The following is a 22,584-nucleotide window of genomic DNA, read 5'->3' on the forward strand; positions in this document are numbered from 1 at the left end:
TGATGCAGCTTTCCAGACTAGCAGGCCACCAAACAGTAATACAATGTTATTGTATATATATATATACACACACTTGAATGTGAAAAACACCTGATGGCAACCTGCATTGTGCATTTTACGTTTGATTCAGCATGGTGCATAACATATTTTAGGCAGTCACTCATGAGGACCATATGGTATTTATTCAGTTCTAATATCAAAGTGATCCAAAACAGCAACCAAAAATCTGTTGTCTCCAAAAGATTTTAACACATTTGAACTAGTTTTAGACATTTTCTACAATTTTCATTAAACTAGTCCTAATCCTTGGGTTGTTTGGTTGGTATGGGGATTTCAGTGTGAGGAACAAAGATGTGGCTAACAGGATGAATGTGTGCAGATGAGTCAGAGGAAAAAAACATAAGCAGCTTGAATGCCTGTGTAAATGTCATATATGATAAAGTATGGCACAATCCAGGTGATGATAAAGTATAACACAATCAAGGGCAATTCCTCTTTTTGAAAACTATCAATCACTTCCATCTGGTCGGAGAATGAGTTTGCCAATGCTGTCAACTGGTAACATAATGAAAAGTTTTAAACCCATGATTATAACGCACTGCTACTGCTAAACAAGGTTTGACTTAATCTGTTTTGAGACAAAGAGAGAGAGAACGAATGAGTTCATTTTATGCCATGTCAGCATTTAAGGCTGAAAGAAAGTGTGGAGGTGGGTGTGGGGGTGGTTTGGAATTGATTTTTGCTCTGTATTTTGCTACCATTTTGCTTTAATGTCAAATGTTCAGTAGTGTTGCTTTTAAAAACAAGTAAGCAATGTCCACTTACACATCTGATGTCAGTGTCTTGACATCTGAGAAAAGAATTTTGTTTAAAATGTGACAATGCTGTCTGGACTAAAATATCCGAAACTAGAGTGCTGTTTTGAGCATGAGACATTTTCTATGACACCTCATGGCAGCATCCTGTCTTGGCTTCATGACAGCAGTCACTATCCTATTACACTGAATCGTACGACATTTTTTATATACTTTAAGACAAACCTCTCAAACACATCTGACAGCAGTCTGCTACAAATGCCAAGTGACCAGTCAGCTTTCCTGATATCACTATACTGCCTGATATATCACTCAACACCAGTAACAACAAAGTTGGCCAAGAAATAACAAAGGTAAAGTTACCATCAATCATGTTGTACACTATATTCAAGGCAATCAAACCTATCAGGTGGGTGACACAAAATCACAGTTACAATACTCGCACAACAGTAGCAATGCATGTATTCTTGCAACATAAAGAACATAGAAGTCTAGTAAAAATAGTTGTTAGTTCAAAGGTGCAATCAAAGTATGGACTTTAAGGCACACATCTTACAGCCTTCTCACATGTCACCAGTCTACTTGAGCAGTCAAGTATATGTACAAAAATATACACAGCGGTGTGAGACTCACTTCGGCAACCAACAATGCCAAAACTTTTCCAGATCATTCTGGACCTGCTTATACAACAGAACGGGAAGGCACACAATCACACTGATGTGCTTTCCAGTCGTAAAACAAACATCAACAAAAATCAGCAGAGGTGCAAATCAAGATTTTGATCTGCTTTTTATAATTTGAATAATTACATTCCCAAACTGCAAAAGATGAGCAAATATTACAGACATGACCAACAATTTTATTGCCCACACTCTGAAAACAAAGTATATGTTGTCATTAAGATTGTCATGTGGTTCATGGCTCAAGGACTTTAATACCTCCAACATTCTCAAGTGTGAAAGTTTGCTTTCAGACATGTCACGAGATATAAGTAAAGTCTTCGAGGGTATTAATTATCTGTTACATTATCTCTCTTAGGAGTGAAACATTTCTGTGCTGATTTGCTTTTAATGTTTTAACACATATTTTTTAAAACTGTAAAAGATGCATGCTTAAAGACAAATTGGTAAATTATACTATTTCAGTCTTATAAAAGTCCATAAAAAGCCCAAAAATAAATTTATCGACTATCTCCTCATTTCATCTCATAGCTACACATTTACTTGTCATTCAGGATTTGTTTGTTGAAATGTGTTCAGTATGTTTCTTCATACGTTTACGTGTGTTGATGCAATCCCGTTCTGCTAACTGGCTTGCCTGTATCACAGATATAGCTTTACTACAAACATCAAAAATGATGCAAAAATATTAATATAATACAAACGGACAAAATATTTCAGCAGTCTCTAGTGTCAAAGACACCACAACAAATTTCTTGAAACATTTGCATGGAGCATCTGAGTAGCTTAAAGAAGCACAAGAAATCTCATTATACAAATTTTAGTGAAGAAAAATGGGCCAGTAACTCAACGGAAATGCCAACACATCTATGGCCTTAAGTACATTTTATACGTGGAAAAGTAACCACACACACATACATGCAAATATGCAAGCACACAAGCACATATGCACACACTTATCTATATACACACATTCAAATGTGTGCACGCAATGTCCACATGCATGAATGTCTATCATTACCAGGAACAGAAGAACTAGAAGAGGGAGGTAAGCATCAGGGATTAGGGTTAGGGTTGTGTTAACCCTTGCCTGATGTGACATATTAACATCCCAATTTTCAGTAGGGGTTTACTCTCTTAGCCTCTATCTTTCTCAAGGTTACCCACAAGGCAGTGGGACCCTCTACCCTTGTTTAGGGCGGTAGTGGTGAGGTGGGAGAGAACAGGGGTCAGAACTCATGCTTTACATCGATCAGGGTTGGTTGGTTGTTTGCGCTTTATGCCATGCCAGCAACCAGGCTATGTCACGACAAGAAAATCTACACTATGTTAAAATGGTGAAAAACAAGACCCAAAGGTCATACAATAACAACAGCACTAACAGTATCTACCAACATAAGGAAAAAGAATAATATTAAAGTGTAAGTAATATGTTATAAATGGTGTTGTGGCCTAAAAGGCCATGCCACTAGGGCTCATGGTTACAGGACCTATGTTGGTGACAGGCCAGTACAATCAAGATAGCTGCATGCAGTCTGAATGAAGGGAAGTCACTGGATATTAACAAAGTTCTAGCAGAGATGTTTAATGTAGAGAGGGGAAGATACAACTAAGATACTTTGTGCAAAATCTGGGAACACAAAGAACTGCATGAAGAAGGATGCAATCACTAGTCGCACACTTTCTAAAGAAAGGAACACTAAACAGTGCCAAAACTAAAAAAACATACACCTAATCAGCCATCCAAGCAAAGTGATGCCGACGGTAATCCAGAATCAAATCAGCACCACTGCTGAGAAATTTCCAGACTGGCTTCATGCCAGGAAGGAGCATAGCTGAACAACTGCTAAATTCTGCTAGAAAAACATCTCTTTTTCTCTTTCACAACTTCACTGACTTTAATACATTTAAAATCTCATTGACAGATCTGATATAAAGGGCTGTGGCATACGATACTTTCATGGGATTCAACATTGGATGACAGCCTTATTCAAGTCACTGAAGCACTGCACAAAAGCTCAATGAGTTCAGTGCTTTCTAATAACCAATTGGAGGACTTTTTTCAGACAATATTGGTGTCTGTCAATGGAGCCCCTTCTTGTCTGTACATTTCAACATCTTCTTGGAAAACATATTATGATGAACCCTTAATAACCACCACACTTCCCTTTGCATTGGTAGGAAGCCCACATGCAACCTGGACTTTACAGATGACATTGGCATGATAGCAGGCAGCAATAGCAGACTGCAAGACCTTCTGAAGAGACTGACACACAACGTGAAAGCATATGGAATTAAGACCAACACTGACAGGAGCAAATGCATAATCAACAACAGCAAAGAAGAAATTTATTTGAACAAAGAATAGCTTATGAACAAACACTAAAGTGAACAATATCAACTACTTGGAAGCCACCTGTTCAAAGATGACAGAAATGTAACAGAAATTTACATCTGGATTACAACAGCAGAAATGACCAGGATACGGCTTATCAACACTATCAGTTTACTACTAAGTATCAACTGCACAACTCCCTTACAGTTCCTATTCTGCTCTAACGTTTGGAGACAAGGATTCTACTTGCTGATACAGGATAAAAAATGCTGAAGAAAACTGTTCCAAATTTCCTACAGGGAACATAAGACCAATGATTTTGTAGGAAGCACAGTCACCACCACTGCAGACCACCTGGAACCTCTTCTGGCAACAGTGAAGCAGCGTACTCTGATCTGGCCATACGACCCAATACAACAATATAAAGCTGTCGTTTAGAGTGCCTTGGAGGGTGGTCAACTTTGTACAGAGGAAGAGCTGGACCGGTCATCCAATGCTGACAGCTCTCAAGACAGGCATAAGTGGAAAATCTTGTCAGTCACTGTTTCAGTTCCCTTCAAGGGCTGGTACCCATAGACAAGCATAGCTGGCTGTCAGCCAGTTCCAGCATGGAAATGAATAGATAAAATGATTTCTGAGATGGTGAGTTAACCATACCAAGTGGGATGCTAAAAAAAAAAAAAAAAGGACTTTAAGACTGGGATTTTGTGGGGAAGAAACAATTGTTTCGGGAAATTTCGGATAACGATGTAAGTTCGTTAAACTGTACTGGAAAATACTGGTTGGAAATTGAGAACCACAGGTGAGTGGGTTCTAAGTTGTCAGGTGTAATAACCCAAACACACATGTTTAGTTCCCCAGTTCCCACAGCGATAGGATTGTGTGCATGTTGCATGTGTACTCACGCATATGCACATGTGTGTTGTCTAAAGAGCACATGGGGACTTAAAGGCACTTCAAGTGATGATGTCTCCATTGGTGATACCCACTTTCTAATTTTGCAGATGACTGTTTAGTACTACAACCATAGCAGCATTAAAATACTTGCACTGAAAGGACCACGTTCCAAACACTATAATGCATTAAGATTATAGCAAGCAGTGTTAAAGTGGTTTGCTAAAAAAAAAAACTATGTATCACATTAGTGGTAGCTCTATTAGGGCATGTATTATATTTCAAACTATGATCAGATGATTGCTTCTGCTGACTTGCACTATTCAGTTTAAGTTTAAGATGGTTTTGCTCAGATGGTTTTCTTTAGGAAAAACATGCAATGGCAAATGGCAAGAGCAGATAATTGGGGATATAACATACATTTTTATTCAAACTTATGTGTTTCATGTGTTCTGTTTAACAAAAGCTAAAAAAAATGCTTCAGAATATTTTGGGGACGACAGGGAACACCTCTTATCATTTTAGCTAGGTCATTACAACAAAATTTTTATTTCAATGACTGGAAAACACCTAGAGTGGAGTAGGGGGATACAATAATCCACCAAATTACAAAATATAACAAGTATATTAGTATATCTTGATGACTGGAAGATGTTCACACACACATGCACACAAACACACATAAACATACACAGCTAAGGGGAATTGCTCCCTGGTCAATTTTTTTAAACACAGGAGAAATCCACTTGAGGTATACACCAGAAAAAGTACTGTCTGTGGAGTTATAATGTATGATTATATATTAACATTCTGTATCTTCGTCTATGCTGCTTTAATCCAAGCGGAAATGAATCATGCATTGATCTGCCTCAGGTCTTAAAAAAATTCCTTGTGGAATGACATTTTTACATCAGCATTTATGATGAGAGATACAATGTTATGGCTTTGTGGGGATTTCAGTGTAATGACCTTTTCCAGTAGGCTTTAAAAATAATTTAATTAGCCTAACCACTTAACTTGAAATAAATAAAGTGGTAAATTTAAGCACAGTAATGATTGCAGCCAGTTATCTTTTAGAGACAAAGTCTATCAAAGATAGGGACAGATACTCAAACACTTAACTAGTCTTTATGATGGACATACAATCTCCTGACCACAACCCTAATTGCTAGGAGCAAGTTACGGTCTTGAGGATAATTATTAGCAAAGAAAACCCTTTTCAACATGCTTAAAATCAATATTCAAGCCTTGAAAGGATTACTTAATAAATCTGTACATCAAAAAACTCCCAGGACTTGACAATAGTTGTTGACATTAAGAACTGCAGAAAAACTTTATTATAAAACCCATTGCTAGGAAACAACAGACTTCATGAAGCCATAACAACACCAGAAACAACAGATAAAACTTTGAAAAGAGCTAAACATAAAAGACCAATAACAAAAAAAAAAAACAACAACAAAAAAAAAAACAACCCAACATCTGAAAACAACAGCCCTGACAATGATTACACACCATCAGACAAGGCCTATAAAGTTCTGTAGCCTTTAATTAACCTATATTGCAGGCTAAATTAATTTTATTCAACTAAAATAAAGATACATTAATTCAATCATGAGAAAAAGCTCCATGACTGATAATAAAATTATTCTGAATTTGCAAACCTTACAGGTTTAAACAAGGTGAAATTTCAGCCAGCTATCTCTTTTTTATTTATGAAAACATTGTGAGATCACTGACGTGACAATACTAGTTACAAATTTCAGTCCATCTCTATCAATTTTGTGAGCAAGTTTATCAAGCCTGTTCCATTTGTTTCTTGCAGTTCCGTCAAATGCACAAGCAAGTTTATAAAAATTGTAAACATTAAACCTGCAAATTTTAATAATAAGAAGAAACTGCTACTGCTGCTAAGCCCCAAACCCCAGGTTTGAAAGCCTACAGCTTACTGTAGCAAAAAAGGTTGCAAGAACTATGGCCAATAAAATAAACCTGATTTTTTTTTTCTAAACAGAGCACTTAGTCCACAGATCACACAAGAACTTGACCCAAATATAATTAATGTTAACTCCAAATGCTAGCATTCTTCATGCAAGGCACATGGGGTGCTTCTGTTTATAAGTTAGCATGACTCTATATAGAGTTCAGTGTGAGTTGCTGAGGTCAGCAGATGAGCCTCGTTTGATGGGACTAGTCAGTTTGTAGAACTGCTTGAAGTCTGAACCCAGGCCCTGTAGAATGTCAATTTCATGCACGGAGCCACAACAAGGACAAGGACTGCTTGAGCCCTGTACACCTACAAGAACAGAAGAGAGACGACGGTATCTAAGGATACACCATGTCATGTACAAATCTGATGCCAGAAAGAACACAGTCCAACATTTTTATCTATGTATATTCTATCTGAATAATTAAAGGATTCGCTCAAGTACTGTTATCACATTAGGAACCAACACTACACTAAAATTTACATAAAAAGTGCAACACAACATACTAAGCAATGACTTCTAATACTGCAGGTTTTTTGTACATTACTGCTCAAATGCATAAACACAGCAGTCCATTGATTCAACTACCTGTAACAATCTGAGAGCTAGCACAATGCATAGCAGCATACAGAGTGATTTTGGTGGCTAAACACAATCAACTGATTACTGTTAACATGCAAAACAAAACACATGGTATCTGGTGAAAGAGATAAGAACCATATAAAAAAAATTTAAAAACCAAGTACAGGATGAACAGAACCATAAGAATAAGCAAGAACTGTCAAAATAAATAGACAGGCAAAACCCATAATAATAGAAAAAAAGACATAATTTGGACACTACTGGGACTATTCTCACACTAAACACTGTGAAGCAAACAGAGGTCCAGTGCTTTCATTATAAAGCAAGAAGCTCGTGACTTTACATGCCAAAAGGGCTGCCAAAACTCTAGGTATTGATACTTACTGGAAGTTTGCCACAAATCTATCATCATGCCAGCAGGATTCTTCAGATTTTTGCTGGGGCTGGCTAAGCTTGTGTGCCCTCTAAATCATGCACTATCATGAAACTTTCTGGCAAACCATATTTCAATAACAGCCATATAAGCTGGTACTAATCCTGTTTATACTAAATTTGCTGTCTTTCACACCAGAACAAAAAAAAATGTACAAGTTCAGTTAAAATGCATACCACAGCTTCAAAAGTGAGGATCATAAATAAGAGAATACATGTTTTTATAGAAAGAAAAAACTCTCCATGCCTCTGTCAAGGTCTGTGAGTGATAGTATGCAAATTTTTTTTTTATTTCAAAGTTTTTTAAAATATAAGTTTATACACATTTTTCTAGTGGCGGTTGGTGGCATAGTGGCTAAAATGTCTTCACCATACCAGTGAGAAACGAGAGCTGTTGGTCTGAATCTGCATTCCACCATACCTCTCTCTCTATATGTGACACTTGTTGAAATGGTTAATGATTGGTTTTCTCTGGGTACTCCACTTTTCTTCACCCTGTCTGTGTGTGTTTGAAGGTGCACACATGCAAATGTGCATGTGGGAAAGAGTAGTTATTATTTTAATCATGCTAAAGGACTTTGTACAATGCATTTGATGCTTGCTGATAAGTTTGTATTGGTGTGCCTTCATGTATGTAGGTGCTTTGATGGTGGGGGGTAAGGTGCTCATAAATAAACATTATCATAATATTTTCTCTTTTCTTTGCTCATAAGCATTTATGCATTAAATATATTTAATAATGGAAGGATGATAAGTAATGAATATACAAGAATGTGTAATCCCACATACACTCTCTTTCTCCACACCCCACCTTCAACAAACACATTTTCCACAAACCAAGAGAGGCAAAAGAAAAATTTTCAGGCTATTATCAGAGTCTAAATTTTGCTTTAATAATTAGGAGAGAATAATTCTAGTCTGAACTAACACTAAAGGATGTTGCAGTATGCAATGCATGGTGACAGAAGAAGAACACAAGGTATCTTGTTACTAAAGTATATTTAATAACAGTGAAGTAAATGGCAAGGTATTTCATTACTAAAGAAAGTATATTTAATAATGGTGAAGTAAATTGCAAGAAATAAGTGAGTCAGATGCTACTGAATGTTTCAGAAGGTCTTTGTATAAACCTACCACTGCATCCTATCTCAAACCTACCACTGCATCCTACTTACTGGTGTGCCTAAAATTTCTGTGTCCATAAAACTACATTTAACATCATTAAACTATAACTATCACCCAGTTCAAGAATATATCTTGTTTAAATGATAAGGTCAAAAATGAGATTACAGTTAGGGTAAAATAAACATGATCCTTTAATCACCTGGTGGGGATAATGACCCATCCACCTAACCTTTGGTGTCAATCAAGGAGAAAGTCTATAGTATGAAACTCAAAAGGTTTGATATGAATGCGTGATACAGCCCTTACTTAAGGTAAACAAACACAATTAAGACTAATTAGCAGAGTAAGACAACAGTCACATTTTTGAGCATCTAAAACTGTTTTCACCAGACACTTTTCGGAAAAATACATGGTCCATATTCTTTCGGAATGATCCACATAAAGTGATGGCTACTTAATCCAAGCAACTTATTAGAAGTCTCAATAATTTTAATCCACTCGTGGTTACCAATAGTATAATGGCGCATACTCCATGCAGGTACTCAAAGAATACAGACCCAATGGATGTATTTACCTTGGTACCAAAAAAACAAACTATTTATATATACACATATTAGCTGGCTGTGACCATTATAGCACAGTAGCAACAGATGAATAGACATCTCTTATTCAATGAACATTTTAATTAATGGGAAAAGTTTACTTTCTCCAGTTTTAATTTTGTAAATAAGCATAAAGATGTCATAAAAAACAAACGAAAATAAAACAGAAAACAGAGTGCATTATGCAGTTCTAAAAAAATTTAGAAATTTATGAAAGATAATGTATATGGTCAAGTTTATGTTAGCAGTTGCTGACTTTTCTACTCTGCAACTGTAATGTATACTTATTAATCAACTAATTTTGTCTTACTGATTTTTAAAGATGTTCTCTTCATTTCCATTACTTCTCCAAAGTTATATAAAAAAGTTGCCATCTATCATTATAGCATTAGGTCTAATTTTTTTTTTTGGTCAATTATTTTAAAAGTTTAAATCATAACTGCTGAATAAAAAATTGTGACTGTTGACAATGATGCGCTCCAAAGAAACAGCTAATACAGGGTTCATGGGGAGTTTTGAAAGTTGAGAAAAGTCCTGAAATTTTTACAGTTTGCAGAGCACTTAGTTAGATAAGCAAACTATTAAGCTAAATGTAATTTTACACTTAGTTCTGCAAAGCTTTGTAAACCTTGTAGCCCTTTTATGCTTTTCAGTTGATGCTCCCTTTTTGTGTGCGCCACACACACACACATGCACACACACACACGTATAGTAGAGCTCAATGTGCTGTGCATGGAAGACCAATAAATGAATCAACAGTCAACCATACAACAAAGAAACACAAGCAGTAGTGAACTGGGCAACAAAGTGGCAAACATAAAATTAAGTGTATGGATGCAGATGAAGACCCGAGGTGTAAGCAGAAAGGGTTCACTCGATTACGAAAGCTTTTATGAAGTGAGTTCTAAAAGTGGACTTAAAAGCTTTGAATGTTGACACAATCCAGATTTTCAGTCACAACTGTATGAACCCTATTAATAACAGCAGCAGTTCTTTCAAGAAAAAATAAAAATTTAAATAGGAAGTATATTATTCTTATTTAGCACTTGGACGACTTGTTGGAGGGTAGTGAGAGATGCCCAGGAGATGCTGAAGCCTGTGCAAAAAAGTAGTGCTGTGTGCAGTTGATAATTAACCTAGAGGCTCAGGCAATCCAATCTTGTAATCAAAGTTGCAACTTAAATCTTTAAGACAATTTTTTTCAAACTTTTATAGATTTCCAGATGCTGTTTTAATATCAGTTTAATTTTACCGCTAATTTATGCTTATTTATGTCTGCGATGAGGTTAATGATGTTAGTTATTTTTTCTTTGAAATTACATTTTAGCATTTCTATAATCAGAGCAAGTTTTTTTTTTGTCCTAATAACTATTTAAATGTTTCTGATTTCTGATATATCTATACGAACGAAATTGATTTACATAGCTGTTGCTGTTGTTTTTAAGATTAAAATATTTTGACTCAGTGTGTATCTATCAGTATTATGAATCTAATCTTTTAAAATCCATGGGCCAATATTAATTACAGTAAGTTTACAGACAAGCTTTAATTTTAGTGACTAGCTACTCCTTTGATTTTTATGTTTATGTATAAAAATTTGCACTGTAAGAATTGTAAATAATGTTATTAAATTTAAATTATCTGTTGGTTATTAATACTTTGTGTTTGTTGTAAAAGAAGCAGAACAAGAACACAGAAATTCATGTAGAACTCAACGTAACCTGAAATTCAGTTCATGTAATTTTACAGCGTGACACATACTCACCAGACCTTAAAATAAGTTTAAAATTTATATATGTAATGGAAGCTCATGGGAGATGGCTGAGGAGCGATGATGCAAAGCCTAGTTACACCACAGATTGTGTGGTTGTGGCAGCTCATAAGTCAAGAGTTGTAAATAGAACTGGTGAGGTTTTGAACTTCATTAAACATACAGGCTTGCACAAAAGAGGTTTGACAATAAATAATATAGATAACATTATTTATTTCCATATTTGGCATATGACTAATTTAGAGTTTTGAAAACCTTAGTTTTCAATTTTCAACACAGACATACAAATGAAACTGGCAGTTTTGCTTACTCCAGCCAACTTGCAGATGATGACATCAACCATTTTTATGCTTCCTACCTTAACCTTAATTTACTGTCAAAAGGCAGCTGGATTTGGCATAATGTTCACCAAGTACAAATAAATATAATTCAACCTTGTCATAAAAAAAGATATCATAATTTAATTTTGTGTTTTCCTTATACAAGAATGCATGTTGTTTCACTAAACACAGTTATCAAAATTATTTAAGAACAGGACATAACATAAAAAAACAAAATTTTGCCAGCAAAATCCAACAAAAAATTTAGAAATATAGAAAATTAAAAAAAAAAATTACTCTCTAATTCAGTATAGATTGTACAAGAATGTTTCTTATATGAAAAATATAATAAAAAGTATGTCTACTATGTGTTTTCTTTGTCCTTTTGTCTTTTGTCAAAAGCCATTGTTTTGATGTCTGTCCTTTGAAGGGGAAGTGAATCGTGAAAAAATGTTGCTTGGAGACCTGTTTAGAAGAAAAGTAGTTATGTGCCCCTGCAGTTCTCATCACTAACTGCAATGTTATCAGCACATGCACTTTGACATCATGTGTATAGACTGGAGAACGGTTTGTAACATCAAGAAAATATTTACTTGCAGACTTTCCACTTTTGCATAACGTACAGATTCATTTTGCTACTTAAATGCATATGTGCATTTTTGTCATTATTTACTCTGTTAGAGAAAGGCAAACAAAGGTCTATAATGTGTTCTTTGTCTTGCCATTTAAATTTTCTTCTCTGTATCTAGCTCATGCTACTTAGAGCTTTATTGTATGTTACATATGCTACAAATTCTACCTATATCTTTGCACAAAACAGATTAGATGGAAATGTTGGGGATTAAGCAAAATGTTGCAGGTGCATCAAATGGAAAATAAACTGCAGATGTATTCTAAAGGGAATAAGCAAGTTCTGATGTTAAATGCAGCAAATTGTAGACTTGTAGGTATATGTCTTATACATGTTTTATTTAATATTTCATATTTCTCCTAATCAACTGAAAAATAACTCCAATGCTTTGTTTTCCGAATTTTTCTCTATTGCATGAAAATTCTGTTTCAGCATGCTTCAAGTATTTAAGCAACTATTCTATATTAGTTGTACATGTATAAAAGGATAAAGTTTGTGCATATCTGTGTATGTGCATGTACATGCATTGCACACGCATGTGCGTGTTTGTTTTACACAAATACACACAATGCTCTTTTTTGTATGCATGAATATATATATATGTAGACCACAAACTTTCTATGTCTTCTATATTTAAGCATACATTTTTGTGCATTTTCTTCTCTCTTTTATACCATTGTTATATTGGCATATCAGGAAAAAACTTTATGGTGTTACATAACCTTACTTCCCATCATATTGCCCCAGAACACACATCCATCCACACACACACTCGAACAAAGACACATGCATGTGAACACAAAAATTGTTTTAAAGAGCTAAGATCTTTACCTGAAGACGAGGGACTGGAGGCTTTCGAGGTACTACCACTGCTGTCACCGTGACGGGCAAGAAGTCCTGTGCAGGAAGTGTCTTTGAAGGTCTGACAACTCGAGGAAGATCAGCAGCACATTTGAGTAAACTGTAGACAGGGTCTATCTCTTTAGCTGCACAAATCAAATAAGACATTTGAGTATTCTTCTAGAGGCTGGGAGAGGGATGGAGGCATATTTACTTTTGTACTGATGACTGTCTGCTGTTTCACACAGACAAGATACACAAATATACATTTTGGCCATTAACTATTTCAGGCGCAGATTACATATGTGATCAGAAAATATGATCACGCACAAACCTGAGGAAGGGCTCATATCTAAATGCACCAAACCCTACATTTAACTGATGCCATCACAGAGTTCAGGCAGAGGCTAAAAATGGCAAAAAGTGATCTGGTTTGTGTGAAGCAACAGTTCCGAGAAACTAGTGCAACCTCAAAGACGCAGACATGACCCCCCAAAAATATATATAGACGGAATTTGCAGTTATGTTGGGAGACTTTCGGGTTTCCTAAAAATAGTACAGTCAGAATTTGGTAGGTGCAGCAGTAGTTTTGAAGAAAATTGAGAAAATCTCACATGCTACAGCAGTCCAACCACGTTTCAGCTTTAGCTGCTCAGCAAGTGGACTGACCAGAGGCATGCCGCCATAGTGGTGCTTGTGCTATCTTCTCCACACACGACTTAGTCTTTAAGTGTAAACACTTTTTTTTATTCACACGCTTTCATAGTCGACCCTGTCTACTCTATATCTTTTCACCACCGCCTTGCTTCTATTAATCATCCATTTTAACAAGGCCTGAGGTCACAGTCACAGTCTTCCTTTCGGATGCGACAGAGCTAATAGAGTTGACAACTGAAGTTTTGTTGCTGATACTGAAGATAAATATACCTGATACCATCTAGTATCCGTAATTCTTACAGCTGCCTAAAACTTGGGGAGCTGTTAGCACTGGAGTTCCAACACAAAGGCGCGCTGGTTCGATACCCGTGTGGTGCAGCGAACTTTCCCCGAGTCGACAAATTTGTCGGGAATGGATACCTTACCCCAGAAAGGGTTGGGGAAGGTAACAACAACAAGAGGGGTACGAGATGGGCATGACCATCACCAAAAAGCTGGCTACCAATAAAGTGCGGTCGCTAATACCTCCCTCTCCTCAAAACGACATCAAAAAGGGTTAGGCCCGACCTCTCTTAGCTGACTAAACTATTTGAGTGACGTCACTATACTGACCTCCCCTCTCTCAGTACTGTGGCACTGGTCAGCGTACAGCAGACACTACCCGCGAAGAACTGAGAAGAAATGAATGCCTCACTATCCTGCAGTCACACCACGAACTTATATCCCCTGGACAGCTGGCAGATGATTTTTTTTTCTTTCTTCATTTAACTGCTAGAAAGAGGCTCCATACCAGTAAGCTTCCGGTTTATTCACATTTCAGATTAACTACTAAAACGAGGCACTAGACGTCATTATTTCCGGTTTATTCACATTCTTTTTTACGGCTCGCCGAGACTGACAGTGATCACTTCGCAAGAGGCTAAGAGCGAGTCTCGGCATACAGACATCAGTCCATCAATACACGTCCATGGTCACACCGAGACTTACTGGACATCCGGGAGAACAACACCCTCAGCTGAATCAACAGCGGCACTGATGCTGGCGAATAATGGCCAGATCCTGTCTCCCCAGATCACCAACAATGTCCCAGGACAGGATGATGCCGAGGAGATCAGGCAAACCGCCATATCAGTTTCCATCAACGATAGTGTGAGAGAGAGAAAGATAAAGTGTTTGTGTTCGCGCGCGCGCTTCAATTTGCATGTGTATGTGGATTGATTGTGCACCATTTCGTTTACACTGATTCAAACTCGAGACACAAGAGTTTGTTTCCTTTCTTTAAATGAGAGGCTTTCTAATCGTGGAGTATGATTGCCACACAATCTTTATTTAACTCGCACTCCACTTGGCCCTGTTGGCACCAAACAGCTGGGAAATAATCACGCCGAGACCCACAAAAAATTTTTTTTAATTTCGCTCAAAGCTGCAGATAAAGAATTTCCCCCTGCAATTATTTTCCACTGAAACAAGGAGGCTGCATGTCTCAAAGACATGTTTCAATCAATAGACGACCAAGTCTTTATTATTGCTAATCAAACCAGTTCTTGACGTCTTCCTTTTCGTTCGATTTTCTAAAGATGAAGAAGCAATTTTTGGTCACTTTATCAGAGCGATAACATAGAGAACAACCTCTTGATGCCCCCGTTAAAAAGAAACTTCTATTAGGACGATACATGGTGTCCTCATCTTTCACACGGAACAGGATTAAAATAAAAAGTTTGGTGCAATGGCGGAATAATCAGTTCTCCAGACTACCAAGGTGCACCAATGTGACGTCACACAGCGGAAGCTCGCCTTATCTACATAGACTATACTCACGTTCTTCAGGTTCTGGTTCCTCGGCTTCTTTCGAGTCTCGCCGCTTGAGGGAACCACTCTTCTTGGTCTGTGAGCAAACCACAAATGATGCGCTGCCATATAAAATCTAAATATAAAACTCAAATGCATCTTCTCATGTCTATTACCTGTTTAGCAACTTGTAACCATTGTTTAAACACAGTTACTACACTGTCACGAGACGACTTGTACTCACCAGCCACTTCTGGTCACTGCTCTTGAGGTTCTTGAATGCCTTTTTCCACAGTCCTTTGATAGTGGCCGTGTGCTCCTTCTTGCCTTCCTGTTCTTCCCCTTCCACTTCTCCTTCCCCCGCCAGACCCGTCACCGAGCCGTTCTGCTTGTGCGTCAGCAGCTCCATCTGGGGAGAGAAACTGGCTTTACCACAGAGACAGACATCTACTCTCTGCTACATGTTCAGCTCCTCTGTAAATATGGTATATATATATATGGTAAGGGAATTTAAAATAACACACTTTGCCTTAAATTGCTCGGTAAATCTTTGTGTGGCGGTCCGGTGGCGGAACGGTCAGCACCAGTCACCAGTCCAGGGAGGATTGGCTGTTTTGTGTTCACATCTCGTCTCGGGCACGCTGTTTATTCTGTGCATTTGACATTTACAAGGCCGGCTGCTTTGCTGTAATATAGCCTTCGTTGCTGGATCGGCGTAAAACATCCCCTACCCCGCCACCTCCGTTAACTTTGCACGATTTAATGCCATGGGGGCAACATGGAGCCGGTAGCATGGAGAATGAAACGCCGAGCACTCTACCCCTACTTCCTTACATCAGTGAATCTGGTCAAGCTAAGGTTTCTCTACAAAACATCTTAGTTACAACATTGCATAATATTAAGTAACGTGGATGTAATAGCCACAGTTAGTGTATACAGACCTCACATCATGTTACTGCATGTTACATCGCTCAATATTATACAAATAATATTTGTGCCAGAGGGTAAAAAGCAGTAGTTCACACAGCTATAACTAAACAATAATCAAAGCACATCAAAAACCAATAACTCCATCGCACTTTGATACTCGCCACTTAGCTGTAACATGCGGATGTCATCGACAGGTAAGACACGTATGAAGCAATAATATTATCTCTACATCATGGACACCGACTCTGCAGGTTGGTCCTGCTGCCCAGCTCTGTGTGGCAGTCAGCGTCATGGAGAAGGTAAACTATTGAACAAGCTGAACCACTCCAGTCCTCGGAAAACAAATGAGATGTCCCTGACAGGTGACAGGTATAATTTATCGCAGGTAGCTTGCCATTTACCTGTTGAGACGTCAGCGCACATACACAGTACTGAACCTCACCAAAGCTCACTTTTTCTCTCGCACGTGCGCGCGTGTATTTATTGGTGTAGAAACTGTCGTCGATGTGTTTATTCTCAAGTGTATGTTGCTGTATGGTTAACATGCATGATTATGTTTGTTTGAGTTGTATGCTGCTAGCTACTCTACATGTGGTCCCACGGTTTGCGTGTCATTGCCTTCCTGCTGGTTGATTTATACTTTTATCGCTGTTGCTTTTAAAAGGTGTGAAATCGATGAGGTATCGAAATCTCTCCTTGTGTCAGCCTGTGGTGCTTGTGGCAATGCTCACACCCTGGCTGTCACCTGTGCCACTTCCCATGATTACCTGTGCTCCTGATAGTTGTCACTGTGAATGTGAATAGAGTAGTAGATGATGCGCGACATCAGTGACCAGAGGACAGTCCCGATGCAAGCTGCAGCATCACATTGTGTTTATAAATGCAAATCGTGTGCCAGGCGGTGATGTTGCACAGACACCATAGTTTACAAACAACTGTATTTTTTAATCTTTTTATTTTGTGCTTTTGCCAGCACATATGATGTCAGTCAATGTGTAGTTACGAGAAGTGGTCCCCGCTAGCCACATCCTCTGTTTCCGTACAGTTCTGGAGACTGAGACCTGAGGACGGAGGCTGAGCGATGAGCCGCTGTACAATGGTCGTCACACCTTGGGTCTGGGCTTCCGACTCTTTGTTTGACACATCCTTTCTACTCCGTTGTTCGTCAAAACTCTAGTTGTTCATTCGATCGCAGTCTATTGATTTGTCAAAGCTTTCAATACCAACTGCCCCTCTCCAAACAGTTCTATATTTTTTTCCGTTGTGTACTAAATGCACATTCTTCTCCGTTAAATTTTCTTGATTTCATCCCTTGGTGATCTTATTTCTGTTTTTATTTATTTATTGCAAGTCACCTATGACGGTTGGTTGGTTAGTAAAATACAGTGGACATACATATGCATGTATACACATGTACATACATGTCATGACTGCACCACTTATGACACTGACACATTGCCACTTAGGCCTGTCGTGAGGCCTGTCGACTGACACACTGCCACTTAGGCCTGTCTTGTGACACTGACACACTGCCACTTAGGCCTGTCTTGTGACACTGACACATTGCCACTTAGGCCTGTCTTGTGAGACTGACACACTGCCACTTAGGCCTGTCTTGTGACACTGACACATTGCCACTTAGGCCTGTCTTGAGTGACTGACACACTGCCACTTAAGCCTGTCGAGGGGTTGCGAGCAGGTCCTGCTCGAAGAACCCGTCCACTCCTTCAACTAGTTCCTTCCTTTGTTCACCTCGCCGTCGACAAACTCCAAGAGGTCGTGAAGGATGGTTCTAGAAAGAGCGTCGTGCCGGTGTCATGTGCTCAGACATTCGGCTCTACTGCGCATGCGTCATATTTAAATATAATTTCATCTGGAGCTGTTTTGTGAATCTTTGGAAGGGATATGGCTCCCAAGTACTTAAACTGCTCACCGTCTCGAGCTGTATCCCTTTCATGTAAATCTTTGCTGTTGCCGCTGGTATTAACCCTGACTGGTCTCTGCCAGTGCGAGATTCCATTCCATATGCATTGTTTGTAAGCCTGCTGATAAAGTCTTGCAGTTTGCTGTTGATGCCTTCCATCGGATTGATATCATATGCAAAGCGTAAGTTGGACATGGGGCTCCCATCGATGGGAGGAAGATGTGATGGTCATGACGAGTTGTGGAATAGTCCAGGCACGAGGACACACCCTTGATAGACACCCGCTGTTGTGTGTAAGAAATCTTAGCGATGATGTTGATACAATTCTGGATTACTTTCAGTCTGACCATGCTTGTATGTTAATGAAGCCTATGATTCTGTAGTTTTGACATGTTTTCGTCCTTTCTGTGCGTTACTAACAATACAGTGGAAATTCGGTGTGAAAGAGGCTTCGTGGCATATCGACATCTATTGTACTAGTCAACACGCGGCCTCTTGTTTACTTTCCACGGGACAGAGAAGAGTTCAAGCACTTAAACGCTGACCCTACGTTCAAGATCAATCCATGGTTCGCTGCTTATCTCTGTCAGCCATCTTTAACTGCCGGTTAGCCTCATCTTCACACTTCCTCCCGATGGATAAATGACAATCAGCACGCATCGCTTTGCATGTGTCTTCAGTCATACGTGTTACGGACAAAGCATTTGAAAGAGATATTGAAAAAAAAAACACACGCACGCACGCACACACATACAAAGACATGAGGTAGTGCGTGTGTGGTGGAATCATGTTCCCTTCTTTTGCTAATGAAAATATTTCTCGGATGAAAAATTGCACCCAGTATATAAACGTATTACACTTCTGCCAGGTCCATCATTTGATAAACTGTGATGCAAGAAAGATTTCAGAACTATTAATTAACTGCCAAAAGATTGTGAATGCATCAGGATCCTTAAATGCGAGATTCTAGTTTATTCCAGAAACAAGGAGAAAGAACTGGTGTCTAAAACCAACATGAGGCGTGTGCGTCATGGTAACACGAGAACAGCAAGTTCCCCTCCAGGTGCTACCACCCCACCCCTCCTCCTTTGCCCATCTCCTGCACATCTGCTGACGATAATGACATCAGAAACTGTGGTGCGTGCTGCACATCTGCTGACGATAATGACATCAGAAACCCCGCTGCGGGCTTCTAAAAGCCGTACAGACGACAGACCTGACGTTATCCCACGTCACTGTAAAGCTCGGCACTCATCCTTTGTTACACTGACCACGTACAGAACCCGGGGTTTGTCACGTGACACTCGGCATCGACTACGTTACGATAGCGGAGACTGCAATTAGTTATTAATTAGTTATTAATTAGACTTTACAAAGATTTATGGCAGATATTCCGGGTGGTATGAAATGTACGATAACGAAAAGATTGACATGTGTGACACTGGAAATTTCATAGTGTCACTTGATGATGGAAGAGGATATAGGACAGGAAGAGGATATAGGACAAGAAGAGGATATGGGACAGGAAGAGGATATAGGACAGAAGAGGATATAGAAGAGGATATAGAACAGGAACAGGATATAGGACAGAAACCAGGAGACTAGGAACTATTCAAATAACGCAGACGCAAGATACTGAATCTAAAACAGTTAACATGGAAAGAAGAATTCATTCAAAGATGATAAAAAGCAAAATATCCTAAAATTACACAGAAGAACGCAATGCAGAACTGTTACTTTGGAAAAAAAAAAAAAATGTCAGTCAAAACCTTACCTCAATAAAGAAATGTTAGACTTACTATGACAATAGCAATTCGCCGCTCTTTATTAACACTCTGTATTTCTTCCTCGAGAGAACGGATTTCCTTGAAGATTGAGATGCAATATATAAATCTTTATTTGGTTTTAAGAAGTAATTGAACTAGTTAAGAAAGCTATACCTTTACATTTATCTACTTGTTGGACCTAATTACCTCTGTAATTAAGTGACAACTACCAGCGACTTAAGTGCTCGCCGAGGGTGTTACCTTTGACAGCAGCTCCGCCATGGCCGGCAAGGGAGCAGAAGCTCGACGGAGTCTATCCATGGAGCTGTCTGTGGGCGTGTCCATGAATCTGTCAGATAGTAGTCTATCCATTAGTCTGTCCTCAAGTAGCGTCGACTCGTCACCAGCGTGTTTAACGGACAAAAGCACACCGAGCTCGAATGACAAGAGACGATGCTGACAGACAGCGTGACAACTCCGCGATTAAATTCTGCCACAGGTTGACGCCGGGTGTCGGATGTCGCTGCCGGCTGTGATGCTGTGATGCTGCTGCAGCTCCAGCTGCGACGACACTGTCAGTGTAAGCTTACTGTTCCCTTTTTTTTTTATCGGCAAGATCACATTTCGATACAAAGCTGAGATTTGTTCTAGCGGTTGTTGTTACAAGAGGGTGGCAATCGAACACTACAAAATGGAATCACTTTACTATTATAGTCTTTTAGAAGCACTGCTACAACTTCTTGTTCCACTTTAGCTTCTTGTATTGGCCAGGTTCTGATACGATTATAGTTTGCAGTTGTACAGCAACGTCAGGTACGACTGTAATTTCAGACAAAACTCGGTTCCACGATCTTATCTGCTGTCCACCCACACAATGTCCAAGTTTCTTGTCCTGTGAGGTGATGCCAATGTACCCGAGGTTAGACTGCACACAAAGTGTAGGAATTTACGGGTCAGGCACCTGTCGGACACTCGGCCCAAGCTGGTCACAGAAAGCAAGCCGATGTACAGCTGCACTTTGTTGCAAGTGTCCCACTGCAGACTTTCCCCAGTTCTTGCGGCTGCTCCATGCTCCGTCTTCTCTATAAGACAGTGAGACTGTTGTTGCAGGTGACTAGCTCCTGTAAGTCTTGTAAATCAGAATGAAACGTTTCTCCGCGGTGCTGGAGCCTGGTTGCAGCAGGAGACAGCAGCCGCAGTTCGCAACTGTCACCGTGGGGCTGTCGTGGTTGCCGCAGCAGGTTGGCGCGTCTTCGACACGCGCGAGACTGACGCTCACCTTCTCGTCACGTGCAACTCCGTGAAGCGGTCTGTGCTGCTTCACCTTTCATCCACAGGGCACGGCGCATGCGCAGACTAGTGAACGTTCAGGCATGACGCATTATAGGCTGCACAGAACTCAGCGCTCTTTCTCTTCAGAAACAGCAAGAGAAACATGGAGGGAAAAGGTTTGGAAAAGTCAACGACGCCAGGACATACAACCCGAAACCCAAAATGAAGTTAGGATTAACCAAGTAGGCGATGTTCTTAAGTTACCTTTTAGGATGAGGATTAGGGTAAGACGTGTTTAATAAGCCAACTGTTTAGCATGGAGATAGCGAATCTCGGTGTGGAAGGAGCGAATCTTGGTGTGGAAGGAGCGAATCTTGGTGTGGAAGGAACGAATCTTGGTGTGGAAGGAGCGAATCTTGGTGTGGAAGGAGCGAATCTTGGTGTGGAAGGAGCGAATCTTGGTGTGGAAGGAGCGAATCTTGGTGTGGAAGGAGCGAATCTTGGTGTGGAAGGAACGAATCTTGGTGTGGAATGGAGAATCTTGGGTACATGGTTGATCAGCGAACCAGAAGCAAATAAGAGATCATTTAGAATTAGGTGGCTCCAAAAATACATGACCAGAGATCCTCGGAGGCAAAGCTCTTCTGGCGACGAACGCAAATAACAGGGTCTGCAATGCTTGACGACATTGATTTCTTCAGTCTGAAGGCGGGAGGGAGGGAGGAGAAGGGTGAGTGGTGGCAGCGTTACGAACAAAATGTTTGTCGCCAGAACAGGTAGTGTGCTTCTGCTCGGTGACATGAGGAGGGTGTGACACGAGCAGCACACGACAGTACGACTTCACCATAAACTAACCGAAAACTTATGAACACGAAGAACTTCCAATGTTCCATACACCTGACAGGAAACCTTAACTCTACAGGTAAGTCGTACACGGCAAAACACACCTTTCATGTCCACATTAAATGTAGACAAAAATATTTGGAGGTCTGTGACCAGCAAGAGAGGAATAAGTGCGGTTTCAGCAGTCTCGTGAGGTGTTTGTGCATCAGTCAAGTTACCATGGAGTCGGAGTGAGACATTGTCGGGGAGTTGGGGAGGAGGGAAGCTAACCCTAACTCTATACCGAGACTGACTGTAGATGTTGTTGTTCTGTAGCAGTATACGAGACTAAATGGTGTGTTCTAGAAATTCTAGTCTCTACAGGGCGTATAGGACCGGTGTAACACAGA

At 39.4% G+C, this 22,584-nt stretch overlaps 1 protein-coding gene across 3 annotated transcripts in view; it reads right to left on the minus strand.

Moving 5' to 3' along the window:
* Positions 1–15,710: 15,710 nt before the first annotated feature.
* LOC112559399 overlaps positions 15,711–22,584 on the minus strand; it is a 67,667-nt gene continuing 60,793 nt past the window's right edge. For 2 of the 3 annotated variants that reach the window (XR_003098328.1, XR_003098327.1), the window contains exon 11: positions 15,733–15,869. Coding sequence is in view for 1 of the 3 variants with exons in the window: in XM_025230624.1 (XP_025086409.1) it covers positions 15,857–15,869 (13 nt within the window). In the remaining 2 variants the exon portion in view is untranslated. Of the gene's footprint in view, positions 15,870–22,584 lie in introns of all 3 variants that reach the window. The other variant, XM_025230624.1, reaches the window with a different exon arrangement.

This window comes from Pomacea canaliculata, linkage group LG3, assembly GCF_003073045.1.
Source record: "Pomacea canaliculata isolate SZHN2017 linkage group LG3, ASM307304v1, whole genome shotgun sequence".
NCBI classification, from domain to species: domain Eukaryota; kingdom Metazoa; phylum Mollusca; class Gastropoda; order Architaenioglossa; family Ampullariidae; genus Pomacea; species Pomacea canaliculata.